General features: G+C 49.7%; 1 protein-coding gene across 5 annotated transcripts in view; it reads right to left on the reverse strand.

The window, feature by feature from the left end:
* Positions 1-17,166, reverse strand: part of LOC144172289 (uncharacterized) — a 269,808-nt gene that overhangs the window by 15,417 nt on the left and 237,225 nt on the right. For 4 of the 5 annotated variants that reach the window (XM_077701040.1, XM_077701037.1, XM_077701038.1 and 1 more), the window contains 3 exons: positions 5,878-6,092; positions 2,961-3,232; positions 84-374 (listed from right to left, as the gene is read on the reverse strand). In XM_077701040.1, the coding sequence (XP_077557166.1) occupies positions 84-374; positions 2,961-3,232; positions 5,878-6,092 (778 nt within the window). Of the gene's footprint in view, positions 1-83; positions 375-2,960; positions 3,233-5,877; positions 6,093-8,000; positions 8,062-17,166 lie in introns of those variants that run through there. The other variant, XM_077701041.1, reaches the window with a different exon arrangement.

Here is a 17,166-nt window from a genome sequence, read left to right on the forward strand (position 1 = left end):
ACCACTACTCATAGGACACACTCGCAGTCGTTTCCGATTCACTGCAAACACGGTCCTATCAAAAGGCACGTCTTCCAGCATACCTTTGCACATGCTGTTTGAAATTGGCCCCTCCCGTGGCAGTGACAGGTCCATCCTCGTTAGGGCTGTCCTCGGCGCCGTTCTTGGTTCCGTCGCTCTCATAGCCGGATTCGTCCGAGCGGTGCTGCGTGGAGCTGGCCAGGCTGGCTGTGTCGCTGGCCCCCGGAATGCCCACGTCTTCCTCGAGCGGGGGGCTGGGAGGGGCTCCCCTGCCACTGCAGCTGCCGGCAGTACTGGCTGTGCTAGCGGTGCTGCCGTCCTCCGAGCAGGGAGCGTTCTTGCAGCCGGAAACACTGCGCGTTGCGAGACAAAAGGTGGAGCAGTGCAATTAGGGCAGCCAGCCAGCAAACGTGCCTTTTCAGAGCTGACGAAACACCGCAGGTGCTGTAATGCTTAACCAATTTGCTTTCCAGAATTTCGTTGTTGCATCTGTCACTCTTAAAGGAGCCACGAAGACAAAATACAAGTTGGGTTTATTAGAAAGACTGCTTAGTCCTGATAACAGTGATACCAACATCATCGCAATCTTCGGACAAATAACAGGGATATTAAAGAAAACGTGTGAAGCAGTCGCGACCCCCTAGCCAATTACCCGCAACTTGTCCATGCCATCACGGAACCTTGCTTGTGCGATTGACGGCCGCCTGAGTGACCTGTCGCAATGACACACGACTGGACGTCTAATGGGGCCTCCACTTCCATTTGACCGCATCACTTGAATGCTAACCTGCAGTTAACGCACTGAAACTTATGTTTTATTGTTGGCCCCTCTGAAGTCATGCTTGCTCATAAAACGTCACTGTGGCGCAAAATTTGAAAGTTTTTAAATACTTCTTGCTTTTTTTTTTCGTTAAAAAAACACCTTTTGTGGCTCTAATGGAGCTGAGTGAGATACTGAATCCTAGTTCTTTCAAATTAAATGAAGTTACATTTTTTCTTCATGGCTCCTTTAATGCTGGTGGGAATAAAGTGGCCAGAAAACTTGGCAAGTCAGGAGATGTTAGCAAGACTGAGTGTAAAACAACATTAGGCTATTACTAGAGCGACAAACAAAACTATCAAGTCGATAATTTAGTTGGTCGGGCCACTGTGTTCTCCCCTTCCTCTATTTGTCTATTTTCTGCACGTTAGGCAAATAAACAGATACAACAAATGAACTTTGATGCACCATTTTTGTTTGTTACACGCTGTGGGATTTCACTAGGCTTTGAACTAAACAAAAAAGACGACCACACAGATATAACATGTAACATTTCCACAAATTCCACCAACATTATGTGAATTAAACAATGAAAGATAAAAAGAGTGCAGATAAAGAGCAATCTGTAGGTCCCACTTGAAAGAAAGTGCTTCGTGGACATGTTCGTAGAAAAGTTTTTGCTCCCCCCTTTAGGGTTGCCACCTGCCCGGTTTAGGACCAGCCCGATCGGTTTTTTAGGAAGCGGGCCGGTTGCCGGTCTGTACCTAAAACCGGCCGGCATTGGCCGGTTTTATGGCTATCATGCCGCGGTTATTTCTTTTTTTGCCTTTTGTAAGCGTCAATACAGCAACTACGATGATAAATATGTGTCGGCAAGCTGTGCAAAGACACGCGAGCAGAGAAAATACGTGGCCGAGCGCGATTCCTGAGATTGAAGGGGTACAAGAGGAGGAACAATGCAACGAAATGCCGCCGGCGCAGTCAGCAAGTGCGGTTACTTTTCAGTGCAGCACATGCAGAGCAATATCTCAAACACTTTCTCAAAATCTCAAACACTTTCAGTACAAATGTTATGTTGATTTCTCTGTAGGAAAACAGCACAATAAATGGCATTGTAGGGCAAAAAAAAAAAAAAAACGTGGCTCCTTCTTTCAACACAAATTCAACCTTCTTTATACCACGCCTACCTCCATGCCCCCCCCCCTTGATGGGTCGGTTTTTTTCTTCGGGGAAAGGTGGCAACCCTACCCCCCTTTGATAAGAACCAACTGATAAGAACCCTCACCAAGGCCTGCGGTATGTGCAATTTGCCAAATGACCAATGCTTTAGCAGAACTTAGTGCACAAAAACATGGTACCTTTGATAAGAACCAACTGACCCCTCACCAAGGCCTGTGATATGTGCAATTTGTCAAAAGACCAATGCTTTAGCAGAACTTAGTGCACAAAAACATGGTACCAGTGTTTTGCCACCTTCATAAACTTAAAAAAAATAAATAAAAAGACTATTAAATCAGTCGTGCTATATTATCAGACAGCACTTTTCGTATGTGTCATAGTGGCGCTGCTGATGGAACACAAAGTTCCCATCAGAGATTATCAGCAAACGTTGGATGCCATCCATGAAGCACAATCACACACGCAGGCTATCAGTCATCTCTTTGTGGTATGACTTCATGATGAACTAGTTAACTGCTTCTATGCTACACAGATGAACAATACTTTGCAAAAAGGTTCCTGCTGAGTAACTAAACTAAAGCGAAAAGTTATTCATAAACAAGCGACATGAATGAAGACAGCAACTTATTTGGTACTGAGCATTCCTCTTTCCTGCCAAAAGTCTACTGTAACCATGTAACCATTCTATCTTCTGCCTGCCAGTGTATCCTTTATGCATGGTCAATCCTTCCTAGTTACGTAGTACAATCCCTACCCTCCAGGTAGCATCCAGGAAACTGGCGGCAAATGCTACATCACTGAAACAAGTTGTCTATGATTGGCTATTGATGATCAGCACAGCTAATTACAGGAAACAAAAAATTTGCGATGACATCAAATTTTTCTACAAGTTCCAAGACAGCTCTCAAGATCAAAAATAACCACCCCCAATATGAAAAGCCGGAAAGATTGACGTGCGCAGGCTATGCCGCCAAAAGGGGAGTGAGGGGTGGACACTCACGCATCGATGACAACTGCGTCGTCAAAGCAGTCGCGGCGGTAGCGGCCTGCCGCACGGCCTACGGTCATGACCGCACCGCCGTCCAGATCGTCTTGGTCCATGACCACATCCACATCATGAAGCGATGCCTCGATGACCAGCGCCGACGTCGAGCGGCTGCGGTACATGCGCGACGACGTCTTGCGGAGCACGCCGCCGCCCAAACGCTGCTGCGACGATCGCTGAGGTGCACTGGCCTCGCGCTCGGGGCACTCCGAAAAGAATCCCCCATCCTGCAGAACAAGTGTGCCAGTACAGACGAGTGAATAATCTCAATACTACTTCATCATGCAGTTTCAAGGAGGAAATGCAGGATAAGATCTATTTACAGTCATGTCTCGTAATATGGACGCCTCTGTTCCCCAGTAAAATAGTCCATAATGCGAGTTGTCCATAATAACAAATCAAGGTCAGAAACATGAATATTAAGGAACACATGCTGAAGGCGTGTCACTTTTGAAGGGGCATATATTTCCTTTTTCAGCTTGCTGGAAAGCTCTGTCCGTTTACGCTTAACACCAGGAATTGCCTCCGCCGAACTGACCAGAGAAGCACACAGCGTTTGCCTTTTATGCACATCGAATATTGGCATGAACTATAATCGTCCTCTTACCTTATCCTGAGCCTCAGGATTTGCTGTTTCCGGCGTATGCCGCACCGGGCAATCTTGTCTGATAGGAAAACGGTGTCACCCTGTCGTCACTACCCTAGAGTGTCGTTCGCTGATCACGAATGTTCCCGATCTAATTCGATGGTACTGAATGGAACGGCGTCGTTCCGAGGTGCTACTGGAAGGAAGAGCACACTGAGAAAATTTCATACTTCTGCTTTGTATGCTTTAGTCAACAGTGTATTCCTCATACTTGCTGTGGCCTCTGGGAGTCACCAGTCGGTGTTTAATTTTTTTATTTGGGAACTCCTGTCCATAGTAACGAGACAAAAATGCCTTTATTCAGCCGTTTCGTCCCCAAAATAGCTGTCCATAGTCCGGAATGCGGGTTTCCATATTAACGATGCAGAATTGCATGGCGAGAGACTGGTCGCCGAAAATTTCGTCCATATTGTGGGGTGTCCAGATTAACAAGGTCCATATTAACGAGACATGACTGTATTTATTCAAACAACGCTGCAGGCCACGAATGGGCCTAAAATCTACACAATTTAAAATGAGGTGCAGCACATCGTCATAAAGAAAGCATGCACAACTAACGCTGAAAGTTATTGTAGTAATTGTTCCGACTCAGTTTATGTAATTTCTATAACTGCCAGTTGCTTCAAACATACCAAGCATGCCAGTTCCTGTGAAATCTGTAGTTCTTTGTAGGAAAAATTATGCAATAAAAATGTTACTTATCTCTAAGTCAATGATATATGACAGGCCTTCACAACAAGAACAGCTGGAAAGGCAAAACTGTGTGTAAAAAAAAGAATTTTTATCAGACTGGGAGTTATCGCACCCGTAGTAACTGAGTAATTCCCCCCGCGAATATGGAAGGAGCATTTCTAGCAAGAAATCATAATTTCGGGCTTCATTTCTGACTAGATTATTAGATTCGAACTGGAATCGACAGCTTCTAACTAGAAAAATTCTTAGTTCAGCTAGAGACCATTATTTCCAGTTTGCGAATTTTTTTCTTCTAGCTGGACTGACAAATGCTAGCTGGAAGTAAATCTCAGTCCAGCTAGAAATGAACTAGAAACTGAATTTCTAGCAAGAAATTCTGCTATTTCTAGCCAGAATATTTCTAGCTAGAGGAAATTTCTGGTTCAATAATCCAGCCAGAAAAAAATATCTATTTTCACCTGGGTTGAGGTTTTCAAATCTTAATAAACATTCACTCTAATAAAATGATTAGTCAATCCCAACAGCTCACTAGGCTGTCTTGTTCCAAACAGTCCCAAAACACAGTCAAATGCAAAAAACAAAAAATCAAAGCTACAAATTCTTCAACGTGAGGACCAAAAATATCGGACAATTTCAAATTTGTGGTGTTTAAGCACCGAAGCTGCATCTGGGCTCGAAGCGTGTTGTAGTGGAGGGCTCGAAATTAATTCTGACCACCTGAGGTTTTAACGTGCGCCAAAATGCCGACACACGGGCGTTTTCGCTTTCAGCCTCCCTCTGAAAGGCAGCTACCACGACTGGGATCGAACCCACGTCCTTGGCATCCGCAGCACAAAAAAATTCATGCATCTCCACAAAGTGAACCATGACGAGTGGGCGAAGCACTGGGGATCGTTCTTACTGTAAATCACCCGTGAGAGTGCTTGCTGCTGCTAAAACGATTTCCAATCCAATCCAATCCAATGCTCCTCGCGCATGCACAGCACGGCTCTCCAGGAGCTCTCTCTCTCTCTCTCTCTCTCTCTCTCTCTCTCTCTCTCTCTCTCTCTCTCTCTCTCTCTCTCTCTCTCTCTCTCTCTCTCTCTCTCTCTCTTAAACCTTTTGTGAACCTTTTATTTTGTTCTTGTTAACCTTTTGTGAACCTTTTTTTCACAAATGTTTTGATTTACACGGTGCTGTGCATCTCTCTCCACCCCCCCCCCCCCCCCCCGTCTTTCTAACCTTTTGTGAACATTTTTTTATTTATTTATTTACAATACAATTTGTTCTTGTTAACCTTTTGTGAACCTTTTGTTCATAGATATTTCGATTTACACGGTGCTGTGTCGTGAGCACGGCCGCCGGGCAAAACTCGGCCCTAAAAATAGCACTGGAATGACTTTACCCTTTCTTGGCGCTTTTTGCCATTAACATCCAATCATCATCATGATCATCATCGGAATGCCTTCACTGTTCGACATAAGCAATCGTTCGAAATATCCGCGTTCGTTATGAGAGTCAAGGCGGCGTCGACGAGGGGGGCGATCGACGTACGTCTCTCTCCTGCAGGCACTCGACGCTGCGCGAGGCCTCCCTCGAGGCCAGCAGGTCCGGCAGCGCCAGCCGCAGTGGCTGCGTGAAGGTGGCCAGCCGCTGGGGCCACTCGACCAGGCACGGCGAGGAGCGGTCCAGAGACATGGGCGTCGGCGGCAGCGAGTACTTGTGCGGGCCCACGCACGGCTTGCGACCCACGCGGCTGAAGGCGAACCCTGCGATCGGGGAGGGCAAGGGGACAGCGTTAGGGTGAACAATCAACAACAACGTAGCTAGTCGGTGTTGGGACAATCATGAGCCATTATTCCACTCTGTGAAGATGCATGACCGACGAAGCTCTTTATTTAGACACAGAGGAGAAAGAATTTTGAGCATAGGTACAAACTTCACTAACTAATCATGACAACGAAATGAAACTCGGCGTAACGACACCATCGTCCTTTTTTTTTTTGTTGAGGAACTTATAATTAAAGAAGAGCTACACTGTGAATTAATCAGTTATGACACGTAAATTAAACTCAAAGTAATGTTATAGCCGGCTCAGCGGCCAATCGTCATTTAATTCTTTCGGAGAAAGTTCCGATAAAACAACAGTTGCAGCCGGCTTCAGCGGAGCATTCGAGATAAAGTTGGCGTTGCCGCAAGGTCGCTCGCGCGCACGAGAAACTCAGAGACCCCTAGCTTTACTTAATAAGCTTCGCTTTAAAAAGCAAATAGCCGGTGCAGACATCGGCCGTTAGCTCCATCGCCGATAGTTTATGGCCCCCTAGACGCGAACCACGCGAGGCGCACTGTTGCGGCTCGATGCGAATTGATGAGCTTCTCTCGAAACGCGTCTTTGTGCCCACCACGTGCACGAAATTTATCGACCTAAATACAAATCATGGTCAGGGAGGTCTGTGGCTCGACCAAATCCAGTCGACGGCCAAGACAGCTTTTGCTGTACTTGGTCGCTTGGCCCAAAGCCCAAAACGACACAGTGTGAGAGCATTTGTATTTTCGTAGATATTCAGGCCGCAGTGGTACGGAAGAAAAATGGCTGCGCTCGCTATTGTTCATAATAATGGGCGGACTGCCTGGCGCGCATTAAACAACAAAAATGCATTTCGGACAGGTATCGCGAACACTGGAAGGTCACTCACAGTGCTTGAAATCCCCTTCCACGCCGAGTCTGTCCGCCGAGGACGCAAAATAAGGAATTGCACGAACCCACACGTCTTAGCGAGGCCGTTAGGAGGGGTGAATATTAGAGTGCCTCGATGCGAACTCAGACGGGAATGGGGACGTAGAGTCACTAAAGTAGAGTCACTAAAAAAATAATAAACGAAATCCTGAAAACGCTCCTCAAACAACACGGCCGCAACGACTCACCCGCGCACATCAACGTACAAGCACCGCCAAAAGTAATTGGAACAGGGTCTCGTAAATTTACAGGAATTTATTCTTCCGGAAACTGCCTGGCCGCGTTGGTATGCGTTTAAAGGAGTCCTCACTAATACAGAAAGCTTCCTGTAAACCGGTAATGGCTGTCATGAAGCCAGTAAGACAAATATTTCTTACTATTCACAAATCCTTGTTCCAGTTACTTATGACGGCACCTGTACAGCTCTATAGGGGCGGCAAATCCCAGTCATACGTTGACTACTGATCTAGACAACGCGTGAAGCGATGCTGAAAACCATAATTCCCAAAACCACGAGGACCTTTCGGCGCAACAAGCGAACCAAGAGAGGCATTTTATTACAGAGCGGTGCGTGTCTTTAGAAAAGGCTTGTTAAGTGGCTTTCCGAGCTCTGGCCAGAAACAGTTCGTCTAGGCCACATCGCGGCACATAAAGAAGGGAAACCGAATAAGAGCAATATGAAGTCCACGCACGGACGTCCATTAACGGCGGCCCCGCAATATTACGTTTTGGTGAACGCGCTCCTGGCCCTTTTTTGAGCTTTGCTGAATTACAGGCGCAATAAGACGAACGAGCAGAGCCCTGTGAAATGCTGCGCCCACGCGGTTACAGCGAGGCACGCGTCCAAAACTGGGTCACTGGCACCACTCTCCGTGATTGCAAGGAAGCGGGTGAAGGAGGGGGAGGAACGCACGCACAAAAAAGAGAAAGGCACCCGCACCACAGAGCGAGTTTACATCATTGGAGGTCACGGTCAAAAAAAGCATGGTGGCTGCGCCGCAATAAACGACCCAAATCCCCGAGGGACGCGTTTTTCCGGCACACTGCCCGGGCTGTCCGAAAGCCGATAACGCCGGATACACCGGCTTAATACACGAAGGTGCGAGCGGAATGCGCGGTTCATTTACCTGGAAACCTAATCAGCTACGCAGGCGTCGCTGCTGCAAAGCCGGCTCGCGTGTGCGCGGCCGCATTTTCGCCCGTCACACGGCAGCCCGCGTGCGCGACACTCCCGCCTTATCTAATCGCCGTGTTCTTCCGTCCTGCAAGAATGTCGGGCACGCCGCCGGCTCCACGCGCTTTCTTTTGCGCGTCGCTTGACGCGTCTCCGCTTTTCGCTTTCACTCTAACCTCCGTCAACCTACAGCAGTATGGAGAGACTCTAGTCAGACCCACAGAGCGCATATCCTCCGTACGTATCGTCCCGAGTCTTCACGCCAAGTCTGCCTACCTGCCCATGGAGACTGCATCACCGTACACCCTTATTTCCACCCAAGCTCGCTTTCAAAAGCCGCTAAGACAAAATGAAGCCTCATTTAATGTAACAAAAAAAGTTTACTTCCCCTTTCTCCTAACAGCCCGGTTTGTATTTCGCGCGTTCGTTTTTCGCACTGCCTTGATATAAAAAAAATATAATAAAACACTCGGTCTCTGCAAGAGGTAGCGTCAACATCCCCCTCGCGAGGGGCACGATCAAATGCAGAGCATTTCCGGGGGTGCACGACGTTAAGTAGTTTGCGTTACGTTAATGTTGCTGCACTTGTGGCAACTGCCGACGAGAGAGCGCTCGTCAGCAGTAATTTGAATGAGTCAAGGATATAAGGCGCGTCCGTAGCCTCCCATTCTGTGTCGCCTTTGTGGCGCAGTGGGTAGAGCACCATGTACATTGCGTTCCGCCCGCAGGGTCGAGGGATCGAAACCTGGCGCCGGATAGTATTTTCTTTTATATAGTGTAGGTGGAGGGGTGCGGACAACTACGGTGCGGACTACGACGGGACAACGCGGGTGACATCGTGAGCTACTGAAATGCTCTGCATTTAAAAGAACCAAGCAACCACCAGACGTCCGTCTGCCGTCCAACGTACGTCCATTCCGGTTCTAGCGGACGTCCGCAGAACGTCCGTTTCAGTGCCGATGGACATACCCATGATTTAACACTTCCGTACGCCCATTCGAACGTCCGGAATGTATTTTAGCTGTTCAGTAAAAATTCACGGAATCACAAATGTTTCCTTAACGAGAAGCTGATGTCCCCTAGCGCGAATACTCCACCGCACATCACCAAGGCACTACCGGGCAGACACGGCAGTGCGTTGGTCTTCATGAACACGGTAAACTTGCTGCACGCGTTTCGTTAGAATTCTTGTATTCCTTCCCCCGAAGAGACCATAGTTGGTGAGGTGCTTACAAAAAGTTAAAAAATGAGGCTTAATTTTAGTAATAAGCAGATAAAACTTGCAACATACAAGTCAAAATGTTGATGTACAAAATCTTTTTTTATTGAAAAGCAGAGGACCTTTTCTGTTCTTGCTTTAATGTTCACTTTACGCGATTATTTTATGCGCCGTGGTAGCATTGAACGTCCACGGACATACGAAAATGTATATTCCGTAGTACATCCGTTGCTGGATGTCCACTGCACTCCCGCAAATATACATCCCAACGTGGACGTGCGGTGAACTAACGCACAGCGGCCATCCAAACTTGGCATTGGATGTTCGGCTGTTTTTCGGACGTTCCACGAACGTCCGTGGGGAAGGAGTTGACAAAGTGAACATATCGAACGGCCTTGCTCCATCCAAACCTCACTCCCAAGTATCCACTTGACTCCTGCTCGCGGTGATTCTACCAGACACGAAGTACTGGGTAAGTCAGGCTCCAGAAGGTAAGCGTGTGGCTGGTAGCGGACTCCGTGCCTTCAGCATGCCTCTCGATAAAGCCTTTCAAAGTACTGACAGAGTCACTGAACATCACACAGTTCCACTAGAAAAAACCTGACGGATTACCGCGAAATTTTCTTTATTCTTTTTTTTTTTTGCGTGCCAAAGCGCGTTCTGTGTTCTGTTCAAATTGTAAACGGAAATCAATCCCGAAAAGAGATATGGTAGCTGCGACTGCGCAAGTCGCTATTCAAATCGTTACTTTCTAAAGAAGGGAGAAACGTAAACGACAGCTCACCGTTCAGCCGCGAACCGAAACAAACACGCCGCCGCAGACTTCGGCTCAAGCGAGCAGGAAAACAGCGCTCGGCGCTTTCCGGGAGCCCCCGTTTCGGTTTTCAGCTTGGCAATCTCCGACTCCACGAACAACGACACCGCGCTGAGCCGTCTTTTTGTCCTCATTCGCGAGCGAGGCAGCCCTATTGTCTCCCGTATTTTTGCTCGTCGTCTGCTGAGTCGCTTCCGTTGCCGACAACGGCTCGAATCCGGCGAGCGCTCGGCTGTGCGTTCGCAGAAAAGAAGCGGCGGTGAGTCAGCGGACGCCTCCAAAAACGGGCCGGGCGCATGGAGAATGCTCGCGCTTCCGTTCTCCAGGGGCGACTCGCAGAAGATTACTGTCGGCCGTCTTCTAAAAAAGGCCGCGGAAGACCTCCCGCGCAGAAGATGCCGCCCTGGACAAAGGAGGCAGCGGCCATGCCGTTCACTGCCGGGGCCCGCTCTTTCTTGTACAAGAAAAGGAAGCTTTACCAACCCTTCCCAGAGAAAATAGAGAGGAGCGCGAAAGCTTTCTCGCACCAAAACTGCGTCAAGGCTTTCGCTGAGAGTGCGTCCAATCGATCGTCAAATCTTCAAAGACCCAAATCGCAAACGAAGAACGATCCCGTGCGCCGATATTTTTCGCGCATGGAGGAAGCGCCTCTACCAACAATCTAAATGCATACCGATACGTGGTCTTTGAGATAACGGTATCCTACTGCACTCATTTATTAATGATCGGTGCGTGTATTGACTCATCTAGAACCATTAGTTTTTGGCGACTTTCAAGTGACCGTTTTGACACAAGGGGAGCCCGGTTTTACGCACGCGCCGTGTGTACAGAGGCCTTATCAGAGCTTTTCGGTCGATCAACTGGTCTACGGGGAAATGCATTAGTTTTCTTACAGGACGCCATCGGCTCCGCTAAGAAAGCTTTCGCTTTAAATCGGAATAGCGTAGCCGTTGAGTCTGTGCCCACAACGGAGGCAGTGTGCTGAGCGTTGGAAGTACAACAATATGCGTGCGAAGCCGTACTCTTGTCTCTAGGCCACCGAACCTAGAATTCATAACCAAAGAATTCGCAAAAAAAAAAAAAAAAAAAAAAGAAAGAAAGCGGCCTCAGCGTCTTTCCGCTACTTCCCAGTGTGCTCGAATATTATGCTTTCGCGCTTAAATATTTGGCGTAAATTGCAAGCACTGCGGGCCATAAGATTTTGCTAAAGTGCACATACACGGCGCCGGCGGTCGGAAGAGTGATGGATAAAACTCGAGAGAGATGTGCCACAGACCGAGGAGGGGTTGTTCTGGAAAGTTATGCTACAGTTATAGGACTCCTCTGGCGTGCGTATGAACGGGGGCGGTAAAGCTGAGAGAGAGAGAGAGAGAGAGAGAGAGAGAGAGAGAGAGAGAGAGAGAGAGAGAGAGAGAGAGAGAGAGAGAGAGAGAGTTCACTTGTGTTGTACCCTGAGGCACGCGTTTCTTTATCCCACCGCTGAGTGCGGGCCGGATACAGCCGTCTCGGCTTCGCGCCTTTCATCGCGCAACTCCTTCGTACGAATGGGCCGGACTACGGCTTTCCCGCTACAGCGGGCCACCCACATCGATGACTGACAGCTCATCCGAATGGCCGCCTCATTCGGAGCTGCCGAAACTCGTCGGCGTCTCACGAACTCATCATGAGAGTTGAGGTTGAAAGATATGATAAGGGGCGAACGAGAGGCAGTGGTTTTCTTTATCGGTTGCCGTTCAGCCGAAGAGACACTGTCAAATGGACAACTCCACGTTCAACTGCAATGACCATTTGTAGGGACGGACCCGTCCATTTGTGCGCTAGATTTATCACTATGCGCCGTACGTGTAGATAGCTTGTAAAGAGTAAATTGCCCTGCGACGTACTACTTTCCGTCTGTTTCTTATTCGAGAGCACTAAGAGATGCGCGGTAAAATGCTAATGGCGAAATAAAGCCCATTCCTACGGTGGAAATGCCTACCGGGAAAATTCTTCAAGTCACTGCGTGCGTGTGTGTGTAGTCGATAACGACGCAGAACAATGCCGTCAATGAACGGCGTGCTGGCCTCAGCGAGCTTCGGACAGGGATACGACTGCAACGCGTTATCTCTCTGCAAACGCTGCGTTTATTCGAACGTGTGTTGGGGGTTTCTACTCAGTGGTGTCGAAATAACCACAAACCTGTTACGACCAAAACAAAGCGGGCAAAGTGCGCGCCATCTCCACTCACCACCTGAAATCGTGCTTTACATGTTGCTCTCAATGTCGACCCATTCACGAGTAAGTAGAGTACTGACTCGAGAGCCCATCGAAGAACGCGTGCCGTGATGTGTCGCATGAGATAATCGCGCAGTACACGTACAATACTGAATCATTTTATTTCCTTTGGGTACTTTTCCCTGCTTTATTTTCATTCTTTCTCTGAGCCCCCCGGCTCACACCGCCGAAGTTGTACGCACCTGAAGTAACAAGCACAGCCATTTATTAGCAGGGACGACCTCGTCGACCGTCTCCATCTGCGTGCTTATATAGAGCCATGCGCCTTAATTAAATCCTGAATTAACGCAGTGGGGAAGGCGCGTCGGCGCAAGCCGGGGAAGACAGAAAATGGCGCAGCGCTACACAATTCCTACAGACGATGAAAGTGGATGGTTTCAGCCAGAGATGCTACGACGCGCACTTCCGTCGCGACGACAGAAATAAGGCGTCAAAAGAAGCCCCACGAGGGTGGTTGTGTCACATGTCGAACGCCCGTTCACGGGACTGGGGACGCGCACAAGCGAGCGGGGCGGACGATGTGGCTTGGTGTGCGGCGCCGTCTCCAGGAAGCGAGAAATAAATAAGGAAACGGCGCTTGGAAAACGACGCCACCATTGCGGGTGCCGTAGTACATTCTCACACGACCCCGGCGGGGGCGGCGATGCCCCGAATCGCGCGCACACAGGAAGCACGCGTGGTGGCAGCCTGTGCGGGTCTTCTTCCCAAGACCGGCGTGTATTACGTGGGGCCTCCGGGTGCGGGGCGCTTGTTGCCCGTTTCCTGTCGAAGTGCCGCGTGTCACTGCTGGTCTCATGGCGGTGAAACTCGGGTGGGAAGCGCATCAACACCAGAGGTCGGCGGACTCGCGCATCAGTCCACTCACTCAGACTCATTTGGACTCAAACTCACACGTGAGTTTGAGCTTGAGTGAGTTTGAGCCCAATTGAGTTTGAGTATACTCCTGAGTCCGAGTGAGTTCTGAGTACATTTTGAGTTGAGCACATTTCATTGAGTTTTGAGTACACTTTGAGTTTGAGTACACTTTGAGTTTGAGTACACTTTGAGTTTGAGTACACTTTGAGTTTTGAGTCCGAGCGAGTTCTGAGTTTTGCGCTCACGGTGAGTTTGAGTGAGCGCAGATGTGCTGTTCAGCATTGAGTCTGAGTCTGAGTGAGTGAGTGGTGATTCGAAAAAAAAAATTGTGTTTGAATGAGCCGCGCCAACTTTGCCAAGGTATGATCAACGCTGATGAAGACGGCATACCCTGTGGGATGATCTGACTTGGGATCAATTTTTTTGTGTGTGATTTGCGTTGCGCAGTGCTGCTTTGCGTGCTCGCACTTCCCGCCATCCTCCTATCCAACGCGGAAAAAAAAAAACGATGTTTTGATGCCTTGCTCGCGCCATCTAATTCAGAGCCTTTATTGCGCAACTGAGGTCCTTGTGAAATCCAACGCCCGCAGGCAGCAAAAAGCAGCTGTGAACATACCTCGGCGAAACTGGGCGCCACTCACACTCACAGAGAAAAAATATATTTTTCCTCACGAACTCACTCACACTAACCAGTCACCCTCACCACTCGCACTCATGCTCACTACGCGCCCTGCACCACTCGCGCTCACACTCACCACTCGCCGTGACCACTCGCACTCTCGCTCACCGCTTGCCGTCACCACTCACGCTCACCATTCGACATCACCTCTCACGCTCGCACTCACCCCTCGTCGCCTCCCTTCACAGGCTAGTGTGTGCCGCAAACCCTCCATGAGTCATGAAACCGAACAGTATTAGTACATTACCGAACAGTATTAGTACATTACGGCGTCAGCTAGCGGCGATCCAAATCGTATTCCTAAATCAACGGCCCACCAGAGAATTAATTCTAGGGTGCCCCATAGCAGGAGCTCAGTGACGACATGTTTCGGAAGCTAAAAGCAATCCCGCCATTAACAACCGTCACAGCGAGCGGCTACTGCGACGAATAGCCAACAGCGAGTCTCACCGCGGTAAGCCCCGGAAATGGCGCGGGTAGCTCACGGCGAGTGCCATTCGCACTCGCGAGTGGCCACTGCGCGTGGGGCTCGCATTCACACCCGCCAGTCCAGAACGATGGCGAGGCTCACTCACCCCTCACTCATGAGTGGGGGGTGCGTGAGTGCAGTCGCGAGTGAGCTTGCCGACCTATGGCTGTGAAAGTGTTTCAGGGAAACGAAGGACTCCTCGACATCTTCTCCAACGGGCGATTTAGTTGGCAAGTATGCAACAACGAAAACTGAAGAGTACATTGCTCGAGTCAGGCGGCTGACAACCTCTCTGTACGTAGTACGTACACCCCCACAAAGCAACTCCAGAGCCTCTTCCTTCTAAAGCACGGGTGGCGCAGAAAGAGTGGCGATGCAGACCGACCGCGTACATCTTCCCTGATGTGGTCCCCACAGGTGAGAACACGACCACCACACGTGTTGGCGCACCGCAAAGCAAGGGGCCTCCTTTCCTCCCAGCCATCATGTGGTCCGCCGTCGCACGCCCCGCGCTGGCTTCGCCACCAGGCACGCAATTTCCTTCCTCTGCGAACTCCCGGATTCAACGGAGGAGGCGTCCGCACTCGGGTAATTCCTACCTGCCACCCAGCCGGCCGCAGAACGAAAACGGCGCGCTCCCGCGAGTTGTTGCCGGGTCACGCGAGCCCGGAGTCGCTGCGGACCTTCCTTATTTGTCGCCCGACAACGAACCTAATGGCTTCCTTATGTGGACACGGCAGGCGCGGTTCACTGACTGCTGCACCGAGGTACGCGGTGTCCAGAGGGCGGTGAAGCGGCCGAGAAGACGTCTCTTCGAGCGTCATTCCAACTTCGCTTCAATCAATACTGGCCGAGGCGCACTCGTGCGTGCGAAGGAGCAACGATCAAGGCTGGCCACCCTGGTCTGGCGTTCCTTGCCGCAGAAGAAAAGAGGGCTCCAATGAGTCAGAGCGGAGCTGTTTCTGGAAGATTCTACGACGTTCCTCTCTCGACTAATTTAGTACAGCCGTCCGGAGACTTAGCTGGAGCAACGCTTTACTCACTGTTCGTTTACTCCTGCTTTGGTGCAAGGTAATTCAGTCACAACTGCCGCATTTCTTTCGAGTTTAAGGGGGCACTGAAGTCCTCCACACGCGTTTGAACTGTTTTAGAGGCAAAGCTCCTTAGGGCGTGGGTCTGTCCATCCTCGATGTATGTATGTAGCCACCTCTAGTTTAGTTCTTGGATTGTTTACTAGATGGCGTGGCTACCTCTAGTTTAGTTCTTGGATTGTTTACTAGATGGCGGTACTTGTATATGATGAAAAGATGCGCTTGGATTGTTTACTAGATGGCGTGGCTACCTCTAGTTTAGTTCTTGGATTGTTTACTAGATGGCGGGGAGCGTTGTAATAAAATCCGTTCGCTGTTGGCGCGCGCTCGTAGTCGCCCGATGGATAAGGCTGCAGATGTGCGAGCCCGCGAGGCAGAAGCGCTCCGTGAAGCTGCGCGACGCCGCCGCCAAGATCCTGCCGTACGAGAGCGGGAGGCCGAAGCGTGTCGTCTGGCTGCGCGACGACGCCGCCAAGATCCCAGCGTTCGAGAACGAGAGGCCCAAGCGTCACGGCAACGGCGCGAGGACCCTGCCGTACGCGAAGCGGCACGGGTGCGGCGCGAAGAGGATCTGCAAAACGTCAGAGAACGGGAAGCGGCGAGAAAGCGCGCGTATCGGCAGGCAGTCCCCGATGCAGTGAGAGCTCGTGAGGCGTCTGCAAAACGCATCAGGCGAGCTCAGCCCCAAGGTGCCGACGCGCGGTTTAAGCGAGACTTTCTAGACGTTACGTTCGGACACAGATGTAGTGGGCGAACTTTCACTGAAGAGTCACGGTTTTAGCGATGATTTCCCCTCAGGAGCTTCGCCCACTCATAATCATTCACCCCGTGGATATGCTGTGAATTTTTTTTCGTCAGCATTTTTTGAGATATCCCACGCTAAAGTCAAATCCGATGTTCTAGCGAAACCTGTGGACGACTGTACCTTAAAGCGCAATTGCACGAACAGTCCTTCACAAGCTCGTTTGTCAACAGCTTACAGTAGTCGCTTTCTGATTCGATGACCCTCCAAACGCGATGTCAATGCGTTTTCCCGATAAGATTTCTACAAATTCGCTGGAACGCACCTTTACGGACGCACACCTCAGGCGCTTTAGCCCTGATAACTTTCAATGCAGGCTGTGGCTGCATATCGTCGACCATCACGTATACAACCGAGGTGTAGTATCAGTTGGCATCCGCGCGTTTGCCAATATCACTACACGCAATGTGCTCGTGGCGATACGGGCTTCAAACATGAATGGAAGACCAGCCGCATAGCCCAAAGAGATAAGGTTCTGCCAATACAGCCTTGTGGATAGGTCATGTTTGTGAACCACGAGCATGGCCGAAGGCTGCGCACTTATCTGGTGCTTTTCATCTTGGGAAGCGCTGAGAAAACTAGAAGTAATTCGCAAGAAAGTGCTGTGGTGACGTCACGTTCAGATTAGGTGTAGAACCATTGCAAAACATCGCAAAAAAATAACGGGAACAAACAGTCAAGAATACAAACCACGAGTATAAATAAGCAAACCAAGGCGAGCTAACACCG

The sequence above is a fragment of the Haemaphysalis longicornis genome, unplaced genomic scaffold, assembly GCF_048455015.1.
Source record: "Haemaphysalis longicornis isolate Haplotype H1 unplaced genomic scaffold, Haemaphysalis longicornis Haplotype H1 scaffold_20, whole genome shotgun sequence".
In the NCBI taxonomy this organism is placed as follows: domain Eukaryota; kingdom Metazoa; phylum Arthropoda; class Arachnida; order Ixodida; family Ixodidae; genus Haemaphysalis; species Haemaphysalis longicornis.